This window comes from Callorhinchus milii, unplaced genomic scaffold (genome assembly GCF_018977255.1).
Source record: "Callorhinchus milii isolate IMCB2004 unplaced genomic scaffold, IMCB_Cmil_1.0 Scaffold7, whole genome shotgun sequence".
NCBI classification, from domain to species: Eukaryota; Metazoa; Chordata; class Chondrichthyes; order Chimaeriformes; family Callorhinchidae; genus Callorhinchus; species Callorhinchus milii.
The window spans coordinates 7,772,492-7,791,370 of record NW_024704748.1 but is presented as its reverse complement, the minus strand read 5'-3'; the positions used below and the strand labels follow the sequence as shown (position 1 = coordinate 7,791,370).

Sequence of the window (18,879 nt, the reverse complement as noted above, 5' to 3'; positions counted from 1 at the left end):
GAACAATTAGACAGGCCCTCGGTTTAACGTCTCATCCAAAGGACTGCACCTCCAACAATGGAGCAAGCCCCCAGCACTGCATTGGAGTGTCATCTTAGACGTTAAACCGAGGTCCCATCTGCCTGTTCAAGTGAATGTCAAAGATCCCACTGAACTATTCGGAAAGAGAAGGAAGTTTCTCCAGGTGTCCTGGCCAACAATCCTCCAGATAGAAACTGGTTATTCACTTCATGGCTGTTTGTGGGACATTGCTGTGTGCACGGTGGCTGCCACATTATCCAACAAATACAAATAAGCTTAATGATAATTGAGACGTTTCCATAACATATGGCGATGTCTCAAATACAAGGATTATTACATAACATCCACTTTCATTAATAATGATTATATTTTACAAAGCACTTCAGAATGTTTAATCTTAAGGGGAAAGGCACTATCTAAATGCGAGTTGTTTAACATTTGTGCCTTTGTATATTGGAAAATATTCGAACAATGGGACAACTTAGCTGCATGGTGCCCACTGGGAGCTCTGTGTTGCGAGCCTGGCTTTACAGATTGTTACAAGCCAGGGTTAGTGCCCATTATATCTGAGTGTACATTGTATGCAAACGGTTGGGTGGATTCTAACGCTCTGGTTTGAGTTGTGGTACATTTTACCCATATCTAGGAGTGGTGTTAAATTAAAACGTGTGTGGAGGGGGTGAGATGGACTGCAAATCTATAGTCCGATTAAAATGTCTTTTTACATCAGTTTACACTCTAATTTATTCTGTTTTAAACAACTTTGAAAACAATCTTAAATCATGCATGATCCTTATTTCTCTTGCCCCTCAGATGAACTGTAGTGTTTTCTTTAGTTAAACTGAAGTAAGCTTTAAGTTTTAAGGTGACTGTTGAACTCACAGTATCACTGCTGCAAAATCAACCTGACTTATGATTATTCAAGAGAGCCAGCTCCCTAGTCTTCTTAATAATAATCCTTGTGTTTGGTGTAGTGCCTTTCATGTCAGAAAGATGTCTCAAAATGCTTCATACGATTTATAATAAAGTGTAGTAACTGTATTATGTAAGTCGAATTTGCGTACAGCAACGTCCCGCAAATAACCATGAAGTAAATGACGGATTTTATCTTGGGGACTGTTGGCTGGAACACTGGGAGAAATTCCTTCTCTTTTCAAATATAGCCGAGGGATCTTTAATGTCTTACCTAACTAGGCAGATGGGACCTTGGTTTAATGTCTCAACCGAAGGACAGCACCTCCAACAAGGCAGTGCACTCTCAGCCCTGGGCTGTAGGATCAACCTAGGCTATGTTAAACCAAGAAGGTAAGGCACAAAGCACAGGACAGTGAAAAAGGTAGTGAAAATGGAGGAGAGACAATGATATAATGTCATTGTCAGATGAGTGTCTGACACACACAGAAATCCATTACCATGCTTAAGAGTCTCTGAACTAAAGTACTGTGCTGAGCAACCCACTTATGCAAGAAATTTGTCTGCAATGGAGTATGCACTGCCTCCCCAGAGGAATGGGTCCTCCTCTTACCTAATCCTGGACAGTATTAGCACAGGTTGACAAGCACCAAGGTTTAGGGACCAGGGGTTACACTGGGAGTAACTGCTGGAGTTTAACCTGTGAAACCTGCGCAGCTTGCTATTGCAAACACTGCAGGTTGGATGACATATTCGGGTTCAATATAAATAATTATAACAATCCTTGCATTTGATATAGCGCCTTATCGCGTCTTCGAGACGTCTCAAAACGCTTCACACAATATACTGTAAAGTGTTGTGACTGTATATTTTGTAGGCAAAACACAGCAGCCAATTGCGCACAGCAGTGTCCCACAAACAATCGTGGATTGAGTGACCAAATAAGGTTTATATTGCCCTTATTTATGTTGAACCTGGGAACTTCATTCCAGAGACGTTGTGTATTTTACTTTGGCCAGCTGGATGTCTGAGAAACCCATCAAAGAAACATGGGAACAGGCTATTCAGCCGTCGAGCCAGTTCCGCCATTCTATTGAATCATCATGGCTGATCTGTACCTCAAATCCATTTACCTCAACTTTGCTCCATGTTCCTTGATACTGTTACCTAACGAAAATCTATCCACTTCACTATGCTTTAAGAGTATCCAAACCAGACTTAGAGTTCCACATATATACACCACCTACGCATGGATATTTCCCCGGATCTGGAATGGAATGCGCAGTCTCTCTCTAGAGGAATGCAACCTGCTTACCTAATTCTGGGCGCAGGTTGACGAAAGCCAAAGCTTAGGGTAACCCAGACTGTGCATTTATGAGAAACCAGAAAGTGCAAAATAATAATTTTCATTGTGCCTGTGTTTTTGTCTTCTCTTGTTCCCTCAAAGAAAACGTCCCTCCTCAGGGGTCCTCAGGAGACGATAGATCCCCTACAGAGGAGCTCGTGAGTGAGAGAGAAGAAAATGAAACGGCAGAACAAGCAAAGGAGGCGGGAGCTCAAACTGCAGGGGCAGAGGGAGCCACAGCAAAGGTACGTCACAAATCGAATAACCACAGCTTTGCAACTTCACACAGTCTTAGCTTTGAGACAGCGAAAGGCGCTATACAAATGTCATTTTTTGTGGTTGTCTTGAAATTTACAAATTTGACTTTTTTTCCCCAAAATGCAGCAGACAGTTCCACATAGAATTGTACCCCAAACAGCCAAGGAGTGAATGCCCAATGTTATAGAGGGCAATTCTTGGCAAGGACACAAGGAGAGAGAAACTCCCATCTCTTTTTGAATAGTGCCATGGAATCTTTTATCACCCATCTGAACAGGTAGACAGGGACCTCGGTTTTTAATGTCTCATCAGAAAGACAATGTGCTTTCAGGCAGTGAATCTGCAGATAGCTACAAGAGAGCAACACCATTTTCCCCTTAAGTAATAATCGTTGCATTTTCAATGCAGCATGTCTTCAAGACGTCTCAAAATGCTTCACAGAATACATTGTAAAGCGAATTGACTGTATAGTTTATGGGTTTGAAGGGAAAAGTCTCAAAATGGTTTATTTGGTAGATGTGGGACTCCATGCAGGAAAAGAGGGTGAATTGGAAGATGAATGGTTAAAGAGAATTTTTTTTTTTAGAAGGAGTTTTGAAGATAGGCAGAGAGCGTGCAAGGCAGAGAGATTTGGGGAGGGGGACAGGAGCCTGGTGACTGAATTCTCGGCTGTCGATGGTGGTTGGGGGGGGTGGGGGCAAGGAGTAGAGGGTGCAGTGGTGGCAGTATAAGCTCTGCATGGATGGCCATTCCAAATCGGTTCAGCAGAGAGAAATGCACAGTCAGTGTTCAAGATAACTACATAGCGCAGAGCAAATATTTACATTTGAAAAATGACTGATCAATCTATAAAGCTCGCTGTACCAAGCCGAAAATGTTGTTAAAATGATGCTCTTTCCATCTGCCCCCACCCTTTGCCCTCATACAGACTAATGAAATATCTATTAAAAATGTCAAATGAACATTAACTCTTCTGTTTGCCTACTCATCATGCTGACTTATAAACACTGTATCTCGAGAAGATTTTCCAGCACTCCCTCGCACTCCCAGATAAGGGCAGAACGCAAGTTTTCTGCTCGTAGATAATCCTTGAATGATCTCTGGCCTTCGACCTCTTGTCACATTGTGCGTCTTTATTGGGACCATTTCTCCTTCCAATAAAGTGTGAATCTTAAAGTTTCAATAATAATAATAATACTTGCATTTGATATAGCGCCTTATCACATTGGAAGAACATCTCAAAGTGCTTTACAGAATTTACTGTGAAATGTAGTGACTGTGTATTTTATAGGCAAATGTGGCTGCACAATTTGCGCACAGTAATGACCCACAAATTGCCATGGAGTGAGTAACCAAGTTTATTTAGGGATTTGTTGGCCATGACACTGGGAGAAGCTCCAAATAGAGCCATAGATGTCTTTTATGTCCACCTGTACAGGCAGACAGGACAACAACAACAACTTGGATTTGTATGGACTGTATGGATTAACATCTCATCCGATCTCTCACAGAGCTACAAAATTGTACCCAGTTTTAGCCTGTAAGGCCATTTTGCTTCAATGTTTTAAGATCAGACTAAAGAACTCTTAAGACACAGAGTTTCAGACTAAACCAGGTTTACAGCTATGTTCTGCATTGCTTAAGCTGCACTACTTTCAATCTATTGAGACAGGATCTTTCTGGAGAGTAGGCAAAGAGGTCAGTTTAAGGTGTCCTTGCATGATACCCCTTACAGAACCAAAACTCAAGCCTGTATCCCGTTAACCAGCAGGAGATGTCCACAATTGTCAAGTCCAGCATTTGGTGTAGTGGACTCTCAGCCATTGCTAATGGGTTTTGTGGGCAGACTCGATAATGTCCTATATAGGCCTAGTGCCAATGGGAAAGCTGAAAGAAATCTAGGGGTGTTAGTTTGACTCATCGCTCACTATGTATAAGCTGTGGGAGTACAGTTCTGATTGCTGTGACACAGGAAAACAATGAGGATGATTCCCATCTCAAAGGGGACCTTATAGACTGGAGCTGGTTACCAGGAAGAGTGGCTGGACCTGGACAGAGGGCTAATTTAAAAAGAAGTTTGATGCTGAAATGGGAGGGCGGGTGTTCTGGAACAATGATAGTCAAATGAACCGAAGGGCCTTGTTCATCTGAACCTCTCTTGTGCTCGGCATTTTAAAACGGCAGCCTATAAACGTGACTTTGTTGCTGCCCTATAGTTCTGTTGCCACAAATTGGACTCCTACAGTGCTACAGCCCCATCTGTTGGCAGTAGATCAGCACTATCTGAACAAGTGTACAGAACAGAAAGTTGGGTTCATACAGTACCTTGTCAAGTTAAAATTGTCTTAAGTTCTTAACCACAGGGGCGGCTGTGGCTTTTCTATGCATTTCTTTAACCGAACTTGCATGTCTTAGCTTTATAAATCGTGTAATTGCCCAAGTCATATATTCACCCATGTCCCATTCAATTTCCTATCAAAAACACTTAGATTTCTTTGCAATACTCTTATTGATCACCTCCTGTTCTCGGTAACACCGCACCCCCCCCTTAGACTCCATTATTCCTGCGCTTACCTTCAGTCGTGGAAAATGACATCGTGACCCATTGAAACATGTGCACTTCCCAGCCGGCTGCACTAAATCAGGGGAAATGTGGTCTTGACCCGTAGACCCACACGCAGAAGAACTTCATTTGATGTGATTCCAGCTGTTGGTGGTAAATGCTCTTGCGGCAATGGGTGAAGAAGCATTGAATCTCAGGAAACATAGCCTTGACCGGTGTGTTTACCGGCTGCATTAGATTACGCATGCACAGTGTAGATTATTGATTAAATTGGATTTTTCTAATGACTTCTAGTTTGCCCTACAACTCAGACTTTTGGTGTAAGTCACACAGTCCCGACTGATAAGACGTATGTGATTTTGACTGTATTGCTGTTGCGGAGCTGAGTTCTTTTAACTGTTGGAATTGTGTGGCTGCAATAAGCAAGCTCGTTGTGAGGTTATTGTTGCTCTGAAGAGCTCAGTAGCTGATCTCCCATGTTAAATCCTGTTTGACCTTGTAGCTTGTGACACTTCAGATGTTTTTCCCCCTTTTTGCCTTGTTAACAGGAGGACTCAGCCCAAGTGCAGGATGGAGTTCAGCTGCTAGTGGAGATGTTCCCCTCCTGCAGGGCCTCTGAAGCACATCATGTACTATCCATGGCCAAGGGCAACATGGAATACGCTGTGCAGTTACTGATGGAAGGAGCCATGAATCTGAGCGAAACCTCTGCCACCAAGGTTAGTGTGTTGCATCACTGCGTTAGAGCTCGCGAATTGACTGTGAAGAGTAACTGATTGGAAAAGGCCTTGAAGTCTTCAAGATAGTGCTATATAATAACGATCCCTGTGTTTCATATAATGCCTTATCATGTCGCCTCAGCATTCTTACTGTAAGGTGTAGTAACTGTGATATATAGGCAAATGTTTCAGCCAGTTGTGCACACAGCAATGTCCCACAAATAGCTATTAAGTAAATGACCAATGTTAACTGGGTGAAGGCACTGGGAGAAACACAGGATGTACCGATGTGTATTTTGTGGGCGAAATGTAGCAGCCAGTTACGCATAGCAATGTTCCACAAATTGCCATGGAGTGAACAACTAATTTTATTTGGGGGATTGTTGGCCAGGGCCCCGGGACAGAGAAACTCCCTTCTCTTTTCGAAAAGCGCCATATACACCTGAACAGGCAGATGGGACCTCAGTTTAACATCTCATCCAAAGGACAGCACCCCTTGACAGTGCAATGCTCCATCCAACACTGCATTGGAGCATCAGCCTGAACTGTGAGTTTAAAGTGCTGTTAGGTGTGTCCCATTAGGATTAATATTTCCACTGTTTAGCAAGTCCTAGAACAAGTGGGAAAAATTTAAGATCATCACAAAAAAATTAAACGGGGGGTGGGGGGAAAGAATGTCTTTATGTCGGATGGTTAGAATGCTCACATACTGTTACTGAAGCAGTGAATATAAGTACTTTAGACAGGCACTTGTTTAAAACCAGGAATATTAAAGGTGAGCAAGCACAGGTTGAGTGGCTCATATGGAGAAAAATACCAGCAGAGACTTGATAGGCCGAGAGGCATGTTTTTGCATTGTATGCCATTAGAGGCACAAACGCACAGCCTGGCTGACGTTTCGGGAATTGCAACCCACTGTCATTGTAACTACTTTCAGTCCTGTTCAGTGCCTTGGGACGTCCTCCCGACGTGAAAAGGCACTATACAAATGTAATTTTGTTGTTGTTATTCTGACTACAAAGGGTTGATCCCTCTGCTATCGAGAACAATGTATGTCGATCTGTGTCTAAATTAATTAAGTCGATTAAATGAACACGAGTTTGAATCAGACAGTGCTACTTTCCATGTTTTATTGAGGTTTCCTTCCCCCAACCAACCCATCAGAGACAAACACTTACACATATATATATATATATAACAATTTAAATAAATGTTCTTTAAATATTTTATTCAATGCCTCCCACACCACCACTATCTACCTACAGATGATACAAAGTAGAAAGATCCTTTTACAGGAAAACCCCTACTGAAAGATGTGTCAAAAGGTTAAACTAGCCATCAAACCTAAAGCTTCATGATCTGGGCACAGACTACAATATAGACATTACAATATGGGCATTGGCTACAGTCTGGCCTGGTTCTTGGAGCATTGGTTATGGTAGAGATAGTGTCTTTGGGCAATGACAACATTATGGGTAGGTAAGTTCTGAGCAATGATTACTGGAGAGCATTGACTGGAATTGGGGTGCTCTCTGAGCATTGACTGGAATGGACAACGCATCGATATATTCTCCCTCACTTTTACTTCTTTTCTTTCCAGTTTTCCCCATCTCCTAGAGGTGTTTTCCCCCTGTTCTAGAGATGGACCACGCCTTTGGTCACCTTCCTACCCCTATCCCCCCGCCCCACTGATCCCAACCTCCTGCTCGGGTTCAGTTCCAAATCCCTGACTGTCCTGCGCCTTTGAACGTCCTCCCGACATGAAAGGTGCAATGAAAATGTAATTTGTTGTTTACTTTGGTTTATTCTATTAATAATATAAGGCTGTCCTTTCCCCTTCGGTACCAATGTCCAACTGGTCATGCTTCACATGTGAGCCTTGACAATAAGTGTTGTCACAATGGACTCTATTTTTGTCCCCCATCCCAACTTGGCCTTGTCCTCAGCAGTCTACATACACCTGGAAACCCTAGTTGATTTTCCTCACCCTAGCTAGTATGTCTGTGTGTGTGGAGGATGGAGGGGGGAATTCACTCATAGTGTCTGATACTAGCTCATTCAGTGCAGAATCTCCAGTCTTCCAGTCTTTATGGCTAAATGCTACACTGGGAGATTTCTCTGTAGTACCAATAATAATCCTTGTGCCTGTCACATCAAGACAAAATCTCACAAGATTTACTGTGAAGTGTAGAGAGTGTATTTAGTTGGAGACTGAGGAAAACATTATGCACACAGCAGTGTCCTACAAATGTTTCATGAATGAAGTGAATGGTCATTTTTATCTGGAGGATTGTTGGTCAGGAAAAGTACAATGGAATCTTTAAAGTCCACCTGAACAGGCAGACGGGACCTTGGTTAACATCTCATTCGAAGAATGGTACTTCTGACAATGCAATGCTCCCCAGTGTCAGATTGGACTATGTGAGTTTAAAGTCCTGATGGGAGGGGGTTTGACCGCCCAAGCTTCTGAGGGAGATCTATCAACTGGGCCAGGTTGACAAGCAATAAGCTATTAGGGAAACCCTTTCCAATTGAACAGTATACTGTAAAGTGGATTGATTGTATATTTTGTGGGCAAAACGTGGCAGCCAATTGCGCACAGCAATGTCCCACAAACAGCCATGGAGTGAGTGACCAATTTTATTTGGGGAATTGTTGGCCAGGACACCGGGGGAAACTCCTGTCTCTTTTTGAATAGTGCCATGAGATCTTTAACATCCACCTGAACTGGCAGATAGGACCTCGGTTTAATGTCTCAGCCGAAGGACAACACCTCCAACAATGCAATGCACTCCCAGCGCTATAGTGGAACGTCATCTTAGACTATGAGATTCCAAGTCCCAATGTGGGGCTTGAACCCACAACCTTCTGACTCAGAAACGATAGTGGCAGGTTGACACACACTTTATTTTACACTCTTCACTCAAGTATTATGACTCGAGAGATGCTATGAAAAGCCAAGTATTTACAGGATTGTAGTTTCGTTGGAGGATGGGGGAAAAGGGCTACTTATGGAATTGACTCATGCATGTCTTGTGTACCCTTTGCCCCCGCTCCCCAAAGGGCAGATACATTTATAAGATGCCAGTTTTAAATCAGCAGCAGTGATTTATCTGAATGTCTAATCTACATCTTTCGACTTTTGTGCAAATTCTCTACAATAGCATACATTCACTTAAAACACGAATCCCGTGTATTTTTATATTAAGTGCACCTTCAGTGACCCACCTGTACTACAGGATAGGGTAAAAATACACAGTGGTCACTTGGATATATCTTGAGGGGCCCTTTGCTCAGGTGTACGCAAGCAGGTACCTAAGGCTGTCAAACAGACTCCACTGGTTGTGGTTGGAAGCTGTTTTCTGTGCGGAGTGTACGTTGGTAACTGGCTGGGCCACGCTTCACATTTCACAATGGTTTCCACTTGAATGCTCCAATGAGAGCAAAACTCCCATCTGACCTGAGAAAAGACATGGGCCGTTAAAACCACAACTGACTGGCCTGTTCCCTCAAAAATGCTTCATCCAAACAGTAACTTTCAGAAGGCAAAACTGCAGTAGTCTGCTTGCTAGGCAATGCGAGTTGTGGAGTCCCGTAATATAGTGGTTAGCAGGCTCGCCTTGCAAGCAAGAGGACCCAGGTTCGATTCCTGGGTGGGGCAAGTTTCCTTACTCCACACGCCTCTGTTTACCTAGCATTAAGTAGGAACCCGGTTGTTAGTCGTATGGTGGCTCGCTTTCGAGGTAATAATCCCACAAAATAAAATGTCACTCAATGCATGACTGTTTGTGGTACACTGTGTGCAATTGGCTGCCGCGTTTCGCCCACAAAATAATAATAATCCTTGCATTTCATACAGCGTATTATCACATCTTCGAGATGTCTCAAATATACTGTAAAACGAATTGACTGCATATTTTGTGGGCGAAACGCAGCAGCCAATTACGCACGGCAGTGTCCCACACACAGTCGTGGATTGATTGACCAAATTAGTATTATTTTTTTGATTTGCATATTCTTAAGCACGGTGAGCGGTTTCCATATGTATCAGATATCCAGCTGACCAAAAAATAAGGAAGGCATGTGACAGGCCTTTGTAGAATAAGTTGCCAAATATTGCTCAGCCCAGGCCACCAGCATTTACGGCCAAGGCAGAAAGAGTACGTCGAACAACAATTTTAAAATTCTGTGCTATAAATGATTTATCTCTAGTCACTTACATACAATTTGTTTCTTGTGTTAGGAAGTGCCTCTGAAGACGAGTCTTCCAGCGCCAGATAAGAAGCTCAAAGCAAGCATTCTGGAGAAGTGAGTTAAGTAGGAGTGAGTGAGGCATAATTGCTACAAGTATAGGTCTAAATACTTGAGCACAATATTATTGAGTCGTATTTTAAACTAAGTATGTTGTAAATCTCTCGGGTATTAAACATCTAGTCTAACACTTCTACTCTTGTTTAGCAATGATCTTGTATGTTAATCCTCGAGGTGGGTGCGTTCTAATATTACAGCCCTTGTCTTGTAATTCTTCATGTTAAATGTCTAGAAGGGAGCAAGTGTTTAGGAGGTGGGTTTGCATCAGCATATTTCATGCAGAAAGCTTTCAGGCACGCACTTCCGAACCGTCAGGAGGTACTTGCCATGACATAAGGGGCTAGAGGCAGAGCAGAGCTATGAGGATAAGAGAAATGAGCCATAAGTAACATTCAGATAAGTTGAGTCCTTCGGTCTTGAGAGAAGATTTCTCCTGAGGTGACCTTGTGGATTTGTATAACATTTTAAATGGTATTGGAAAAGTAAACCCAGAACCTTATTTTAGGGTGCTCTAAAATAGCAGAAGAGGACATAGGTTTAGAGTTGTGAAGGGCAAATTCAGGACAGACACCAGGAAGGTTTTCTTTACCCAGAGGATAATTAATGACTGGAACAGGTTGCCAGGAAAGGTGGTTGAGGCCAGAACATTGGACACTGGGACAGTAAGTGGGTGTTCAGGAAACATAAGATTAGATGGCCTGAAGGGTCTTTATCCAAATCAATTTTGTGATCATGTATTGCATTTGCACTGGTGGGCAGTTCACAATATGCTTTGTCATTTCAGGTACATGATGGTAGACAATGAGGAAGATCTCAAAGTTCACAAACCTCTAGCGCCTAAAGAGGTAAGAATTTATCCAATTTATATTTTGCGGCAGACATATCTGACTTGTATAAGAAAGTCAAGAGGGAACTAGATAGGTATCAAAAGAGGAATACCCAGCAGGCATATAGGGAAAAAGGCAGGTAAAGAGGACTGAATGGATTGTTCTTTCAAAAGCCAATGTGATGGGCCAAATGGCCTTCTGTAAATTTCTATGGCTCTAAGTTTGCACAAATGCAGTAGGAAACATCTGGAATGGTCTTAACAAGTGACCTGTATGGTCTAATCTAATTGAAGCTTCAGGTGGCTTTTATGCAAGACTAATTTGGATTCTTGGAAATGGCCAGACTATGAGAGGTTAAGTTAACTGTGGCGATGTTCATTGGAGTTCAGCAGGTTGAAGGGGTGAGTCTGATTTAAGCTTTTCAGACGGTTTGGAACAACTCTTCCGCTCCAACTGAGGAATGTAAGATAAAAGGACGTAACTTGGAAATTAAAGAGCCATCAGAGATGATGGAACGGAAAATTCTTTACACAAAGGTTAGTGAGAATGAGGAACGTACTGCCTCAGAAGACCTTAGATAGGTAGTGGATTACGTTGTTCAAGAGCAAAACAGATTGATACTCGGAAAGTAAAAGGGTATTTAAAGGGACATGGCAAAAACGTTGAGGAAATGGAGTAAAGACCACAGACAATGGAGTCTAAATAAATACCCAGATGAAGGGATTTCTTTCTCTCAAGTGTATATAATCAGTTTTGTTTTGCCCCTCAGGTTGGTCCATGTTAGGGTAGGCCATGTGGTTTTACTTGAACGAGCAACGTTTTAGACAATGGAGCTGTCTAGACTGAGCAATGATGTTTTGAGGTCTTTTGTGTTACTTCTCAGTGTGTGAGCTCGGGACACTTCTCACATTACATTGGGGTACGCTGACATGAACATCATTTGTGACAACAATAACAACAAATTACACAGTAGAGTGCCTTTCACATCGGAAAGATGTCCCAGGGCGCTGAGCCATTCATGCCCTAGTCTTAAAGGGAAATTCCAGGTTTATAGTCCAAATTGTCCATGTGACTTCTTATTCAAGACCTAAGGGGTTATTTTGAAATGGATATTAGCTGTATCCTTTGCTTCTCTCCAGGCTCCTAAAAAGCTTGTTCGCTACATCGACAATCAGGTGGTGAGCACAAAGGGCGAGCGCTTCACACAGGCGAAGAAATCCGAGAGTGAAGAGATGAAGAAAACGTACATCAATCTGAAGCCAGCCCGAAAGTACAAATTTCACTGAGACTGCGGGAGAGAGCTTCTCAGCATATTTCTTGGATTGTATTAGTTCCCTCTCCAGGGCCATCTCTGGACTCTTATCAGTGTCTTATTAACTTTGGCGATTGCTCAAGAGGTGTGCGAAGAGTGCGTGCTCCACTTCTCAACATTGACAAAGGCTAACTGTTGGCTCGACCTTATCTCGAAGAGAACCCCGTGCCAGCCAAAAGCCAGGACTCCAACTCAAACCCACTGGTTGAGACTCCAGTTCTGTTTAACAATCCAACACCCATTGCTGACGTGTTATTGTCCAAGAAAACTGCTTCTCTGAAAGCTCCAAAACTTGTTGGAAAATGAATATCTTGCAGCTGGTCTCGTTGACGGACTAGAATTTGGTCATAGTCAACTGGGGAGAGGAGGAGTTAACAAGTCTGGTTGGAAAGGACTAAAGGGTTAATGGCTTGGGTTCAATGAAAACTTGCCTCATCACAACAATAGGGCCATTTTGTTGCACGTACCTGCTAGATAAATGAAGCTGTATTGTCTGTACTGTCATTTTTACTGCTTACAACTGTGCCCTGTGTAAAACACTGTCCTTACAGATAGGCCAAATTTACTGACTGTCAATGTTTGACTCCACTGTTTGACTAATTAAAAGGATTTTAACATATTGCCATGAGTTAGACGTATTCTTCCTGTAGGAAACGGCTTTCATTGTGTGTGATTTGTAATCTTTGAAAGTTTCAGAATGCTCAACAGTCAGGCCTGTTGAGTCCATGTGAAGATGGGATGCATGGAATTCTCAGTTTGGTTTCGATACTCTTATGCATGGTAATAGATTTCCACATATGTCTGGCTGACTGTAAAAAGAAATTTCAATAGAGATGAACTCAAGAAACACGGCACATCAAACCCAAAGAAATTGTGCTTCAAGCAAAGTTCTTGAGAGGCCAGCTTATGTTTCTAGGAAATGTGACTTAACGATAATCTCCCGTGCATCCAACTCTTAAATAGGAATATATAGAGTCCACTTCCAGCACATCTGGCTGAATTCCAATCCATTCTTTGGGAATTTCAAAATTTAAGCCAATCATTTTAATTGTGAATTATCCCGGTGTGTGGGCGGGAGTGGGGGAGGGAAGTGGGTTCACTGAAAGCGTTTCAACAATTAGAATTGCATTTATGTAGTGCCTTTCATGTTGGGAGGACGTCCCAAAGCACTGGACAGTCAAGGGTTTGCACTTAAGATGGCTATAATATAATAATAATCCTTGAACTTGGTTTAGTGTCTTATGTCATTTGAGACTCAAAGCACTTCACAGAATATACTGTAAAGTGAACGGACTATAAAGGGGCTGGAGTCAAGAGGGGTGGAGGGCAAGGGGGTGAGAGTGGGAGGATGACCAAAGAGATGGGCTTTGAAGGAGACAAGGGAGGGGGTAAGGCAAAGGGATTCCAGGATGAAGATTATCAACAATAACTTGTATTTATATAACACCTTTCACGCAGGGCAATGCCTCACTTAATAATAATTCTTGCATTTGATATAGCGCCTTATCGTGTCTTCTATGAGTATCAAAGCACTTCACAGAATATGCTGTAAAGTGAATTGACTGTATGCTTTATGGGCGAACGCAAAATGTACAGTTTTAAGATTACACTTGAATTAAGATTACAGCTGAGGGAAGAACGAGTTACCGGAATGGAATGGTCCTGGTCAGATTTGGAGGTTGATGCATGGGGCAAAGCCCACAACATCCTGGAGGAGGACTAATGCCCTCTGCAGTGGTGGCTGGACATCGATGTCCACCCCCTTCCTCCGCAGGGGCTCCAGGCTGCCCTCGGTGATGTTGTGACAATGGTTCACCTTCAGAGACTGGAGTTTCGAGCAGTACTCAGCCACTGTCCTGCAAAATAATAACAGAAAAAAATGGTGTTGTTTTCCCAATTATGGCACTTCATCAGGTCTACATGTCTTGGAGCACTCCAGTTAAATTGCATCTTGTGCAGTGATTGCTTTGCAGGCAAACACGTCAGACAGTTGCACCCAACAAGGTCCCACCGACACTACGAAGTGAATGACCAATTAACCCTTTGATACACCTCATTTATATGGTGAGAGAACGCCTCAAAATGCTGCTGGAGGCGTGTGGAGTAAGGAAACTTGCCTAAGGTTTCGCCCCACCCAAGAATCGAACCCGGGCCCTCTCGCTTGCAAGTCGAGCGCTCTAACCACTATGCTCCAGTCCTGTAAAGTGAGTTGACTGTGTATTTTGTTAAATTCATAGTCTACGCTATGGGACACTGCCCCATTCTCCCCAAGTAAATAGGCTCCTCAACACTGAGGTCATCAACACAGACACATACCCAAAGCCAACCTTCTAAATAGAGAACTGTAGTAGCATCATTAAACTGATTAGGTCCAGGGAGTTGAAGATTTGAGGCTTGAACCTTCAATGCGAAGTACGAGAGGTGATCTTTAACCCTCAGCAGAAGGCCCTAGATCTTGCGAGGTGAGTGCACTAACCACTTTCCTATGGGACTCCACACGGTGAGTAAAACGGTGCTGTTGAAGAGAGCCCGGGAACTGTAAATGATAATCGTCTGTGGACCTTACCTTACACACTCGTTCCTCAGGCGGAGGCAGCCTGTGAGATCCAGGTGCTGGAGATCTGGGCACCGCTTAGCCACTTCCTGCACCGAGTTATCGCTGAGGTTTGCATTTATGGCCAGCGACAGGGACTTGATGGTGGGGCACTTTCTGACCAGGTAACACACAGCCTCGTCGTTCAGCTGTTTGCAGGCGGTGAGATCGACGGACTCGAGCCTAGAGCAGTGGTCGGCCAGGCTGCGCAGAGACAGGGCATCCACCCAGTCGCACTGGCGCAGGGAGACGTGCCGCAGGTTGGGGCAGCTGAGAGACAGGCCCACCAGGCTCTGCCGGCTCAGGTTCCTGCAACCGGTGATGTCCAGCTTGGCCAAGTGGTGGTTCTGGCCAATGATGGGCAGTAACTCGCCGTCCCTCAGCCAGTCGGAGCAGTTGTAGACAACCAGGCTCTGGAGCACGGTGTTGTCTCTCAGCAGGTTACAGAAGGCGGTTCGGGGTATGTCCGCACCCACCTGACGTCATTCGCACAGAGAGAGAGAATGCGCGGTTACAAACACACAACAACAAATGACATATATACAGCGCCTTTCACATCGGGAGGATGTCCCACAGCGCTGGACAGCCAAGGAATCTGCACCCGAGCTGGGGATTGGGATCAGGAAGGGTGGGGGTTAGGAGGGTGACTGAAGGCATGGTCATTTAGGAAGGTCTTGAGACTGGCCTTGAAGGAGCCAAGGGAAGGGACTGGGCGAGGGGATTGTGGGGTGGAGTTCCAAAGGGGCAGAAAGGCTGAAGACCCAACCACCGATGGTGGAGAGGATAGGGCAGGGGAGATGGACCAGGCTAAAATCCACCAAGCGGAGGGAGCTGTAACGTAATGTAGCCTATCTCTGTGTCACTGTGGGGAAACAGTACTGTTATCCAGCCTGTGCTGTATGACAGGGAGGTGAAAACTCTTGTTATCGAGTGCTGGTGCTCCAAATAGGTTACCTGAGAAGTGTCCAGGGTGCGGCAGTTTGACAGGTAGACCTGGATCAGGGCGTGAAATGGTTTGCTGACCCGCTGGAGGCAGATGAGTTGGCGCAGCTGGAGATGACACAGAACGTGTGGCACCAGCACATCCTCCCAAGGCAGGTCCAGGAGCTGGCATCTGCTGTTCAGTGAATGGGAGAGAATTGGAATCAATGTCAATCACTGGCCCACATCTCTGCATCAGCATACCTCACAGTGCAGAAACATCACACACACAGTGCTACAGCTAACAGACCGATACTACTACAGTGTAACTAGCACACACCGCTTATTACTTTAACCCCACACACCCCTCATTACAATGTGATATACACACACACACACACACAGCCTTGTTACAGTGTAACATACACATCCCTGGTCACAATGCAACACATCACTTGTCATAGTGTAAACTCATTAGTGTAACACATGCCTATTTTTAGTGTAGCACATCCCTTGTCACAGTTTAACATCCCCCTTCTTAGTGTAACACACACCCCTTGTCAGTGTAATACACCCCTTGTTATGAAACACACACCCCTTGTCAGTGTAACACACAAACCTTGTTAGTGAAAACACACACCCCTTGTCAGTGTAATACACACCTCTTATCAATGTAACACACACCACTTGTCAGTGTAATACACTCCTTGTCAGTGTAACATATACCACTTGTCAGTGTAACACACACACTCCTTGTCAGTGTAACACACACCTCTTGTCAGTGTAACACACCCCTTGTTAGTGTACCACACACACACCTTGTCAGTGTAATACACACCTTGTTAGTGTACCACACACACACCTTGTCAGTGTAATACACACTTTGTCAGTGCAATACACACACCTTGTCAGTGTAATACACACACACCCCATGTCAGTGTAACACACACCCCCTGTCAGTGTAACACACACACCCCTTGTCAGTGTAACACACACACACCCCATGTCAGTGTAACACACACACACCCCATGTCAGTGTAACACACACACACCCCATGTCAGTGTAACACACACACACCTTGTCAGTGTAACACACACATTCCTTGTTAGTGTAACACACACACACCTTGTCAGTGTAACACACACATTCCTTGTCAGTGTAACACACACATTCCTTGTTAGTATAACACACACACACCATGTCAGTGTAACACACACATTCTTGTAAGTGTAACACACACACACCCCATGTCAGTGTAACACACACACACACCTTGTCAGTGTAACACACACATTCCTTGTTAGTGTAACACACACACACCTTGTCAGTGTAACACACACATTCCTTGTCAGTGTAACACACACATTCCTTGTTAGTGTAACACACACACACCTTGTCAGTGTAACACACACATTCCTTGTTAGTATAACACACACACACCTTGTCAGTGTAACACACACATTCCTTGTTAGTGTAACACACACACCTTGTCAGTGTAACACACACACACCTTGTCAGTGTAACACACACACACCTTGTCAGTGTAACACACACATTCCTTGTCAGTGTAACACACACATTCCTTGTTAGTGTAACACACACACACCTTGTCAGTGTAACACACACATTCCTTGTCAGTGTAACACACACATTCCTTGTTAGTGTAACACACACACCTTGTCAGTGTAACACACACATTCCTTGTCAGTGTAACACACACATTCCTTGTTAGTGTAACACACACACACCTTGTCAGTGTAACACACACATTCCTTGTTAGTATAACACACACACACCTTGTCAGTGTAACACACACATTCCTTGTTAGTGTAACACACACACCTTGTCAGTGTAACACACACACACCTTGTCAGTGTAACACACACACACCTTGTCAGTGTAACACACACATTCCTTGTTAGTGTAACACACACACACCTTGTCAGTGTAACACACACATTCCTTGTTAGTGTAACACACACACCTTGTCAGTGTAACACACACATTCCTTGTTAGTGTAACACACACACACCTTGTCAGTGTAACACACACATTCCTTGTCAGTGTAACACACACATTCCTTGTTAGTGTAACACACACACACCTTGTCAGTGTAACACACACATTCCTTGTTAGTGTAACACACACACACCTTGTCAGTGTAACACACACATTCCTTGTCAGTGTAACACACACATTCCTTGTTAGTGTAACACACACACCTTGTTAGTGTAACACACACACACCTTGTCAGTGTAACACACACATTCCTTGTCAGTGTAACACACACATTCCTTGTTAGTGTAACACACACATTCCTTGTTAGTGTAACACACACACCTTGTCAGTGTAACACACACATTCCTTGTTAGTGTAACACACACACACCTTGTCAGTGTAACACACACATTCCTTGTCAGTGTAACACACACATTCCTTGTCAGTGTAACACACACATTCCTTGTCAGTGTAACACACACATTCCTTGTTAGTGTAACACACACACACCTTGTCAGTGTAACACACACATTCCTTGTCAGTGTAACACACACATTCCTTGTTAGTGTAACACACACACACCTTGTCAGTGTAATACACTCACACCTTGTCAGTGTCAGTGTAACACACACACACTCCTTGTCAGTGTAACACACACCTCTTGTCAGTGTAACACACCCCATGTCAGTGTAACACACACACACACCTTGTCAATGTAATACACACTTTGTCAGTGCAATACACACCCCATGTTAGTGTAACACACACACCCTGTCAGTGTAACACACACACCCCTTGTCAGTGTAACACACACACACCCCTTGTCAGTGTAACACACACATTCCTTGTCAGTGTAACACACACATTCCTTGTTAGTGTAACACACACATTCCTTGTCAGTGTAACACACACTTTGTCAGTGTAACACACACACACCCCATGTCAGTGTAACACACACACACCCCCTGTCACAGTGTAACAGTGTAACCGGCTGCTCACCTGCTGCTCTCACCTGTCTCCATGACACTCACCCCCTTCTCTCCAAGTGCACCACATCCGCCTTGTGCCTCAGCCTTTGTCTTCCCCCTGTCCTCCCCT

At 43.9% G+C, this 18,879-nt stretch overlaps 2 protein-coding genes across 8 annotated transcripts in view; one reads left to right on the top strand and one right to left on the bottom strand.

Annotated features, from left to right (window-relative positions):
* cuedc2 (CUE domain containing 2) overlaps window positions 1–12,887 on the top strand; it is a 22,268-nt gene extending 9,381 nt beyond the window's left edge. For both annotated transcript variants that reach the window (XM_042336997.1, XM_042336996.1), the window contains exons 5-9: window positions 2,381–2,523; window positions 5,648–5,818; window positions 10,062–10,126; window positions 10,914–10,974; window positions 12,096–12,887. In XM_042336997.1, the coding sequence (XP_042192931.1) occupies window positions 2,381–2,523; window positions 5,648–5,818; window positions 10,062–10,126; window positions 10,914–10,974; window positions 12,096–12,242 (587 nt within the window). In that variant the 3' untranslated portion in view covers window positions 12,243–12,887. The remainder of the gene's footprint in view (window positions 1–2,380; window positions 2,524–5,647; window positions 5,819–10,061; window positions 10,127–10,913; window positions 10,975–12,095) is intronic.
* Window positions 1–18,879, bottom strand: part of fbxl15 (F-box and leucine-rich repeat protein 15) — a 19,825-nt gene extending 946 nt beyond the window's left edge. The window contains exons 1-5 of one of the 6 annotated variants that reach the window (XM_007899400.2): window positions 18,794–18,879; window positions 15,816–15,978; window positions 14,835–15,337; window positions 13,916–14,124; window positions 8,707–9,278 (exon numbers count right to left, since the gene is read on the bottom strand). In XM_007899400.2, the coding sequence (XP_007897591.1) occupies window positions 13,935–14,124; window positions 14,835–15,337; window positions 15,816–15,978; window positions 18,794–18,837 (900 nt within the window). In that variant the 5' untranslated portion in view covers window positions 18,838–18,879 and the 3' untranslated portion in view covers window positions 8,707–9,278; window positions 13,916–13,934. Of the gene's footprint in view, window positions 1–8,706; window positions 9,279–13,915; window positions 14,125–14,834; window positions 15,338–15,815; window positions 15,979–18,780 lie in introns of those variants that run through there. The other 5 variants (XM_007899408.2, XM_007899424.2, XM_007899432.2 and 2 more) reach the window with 5 other exon arrangements.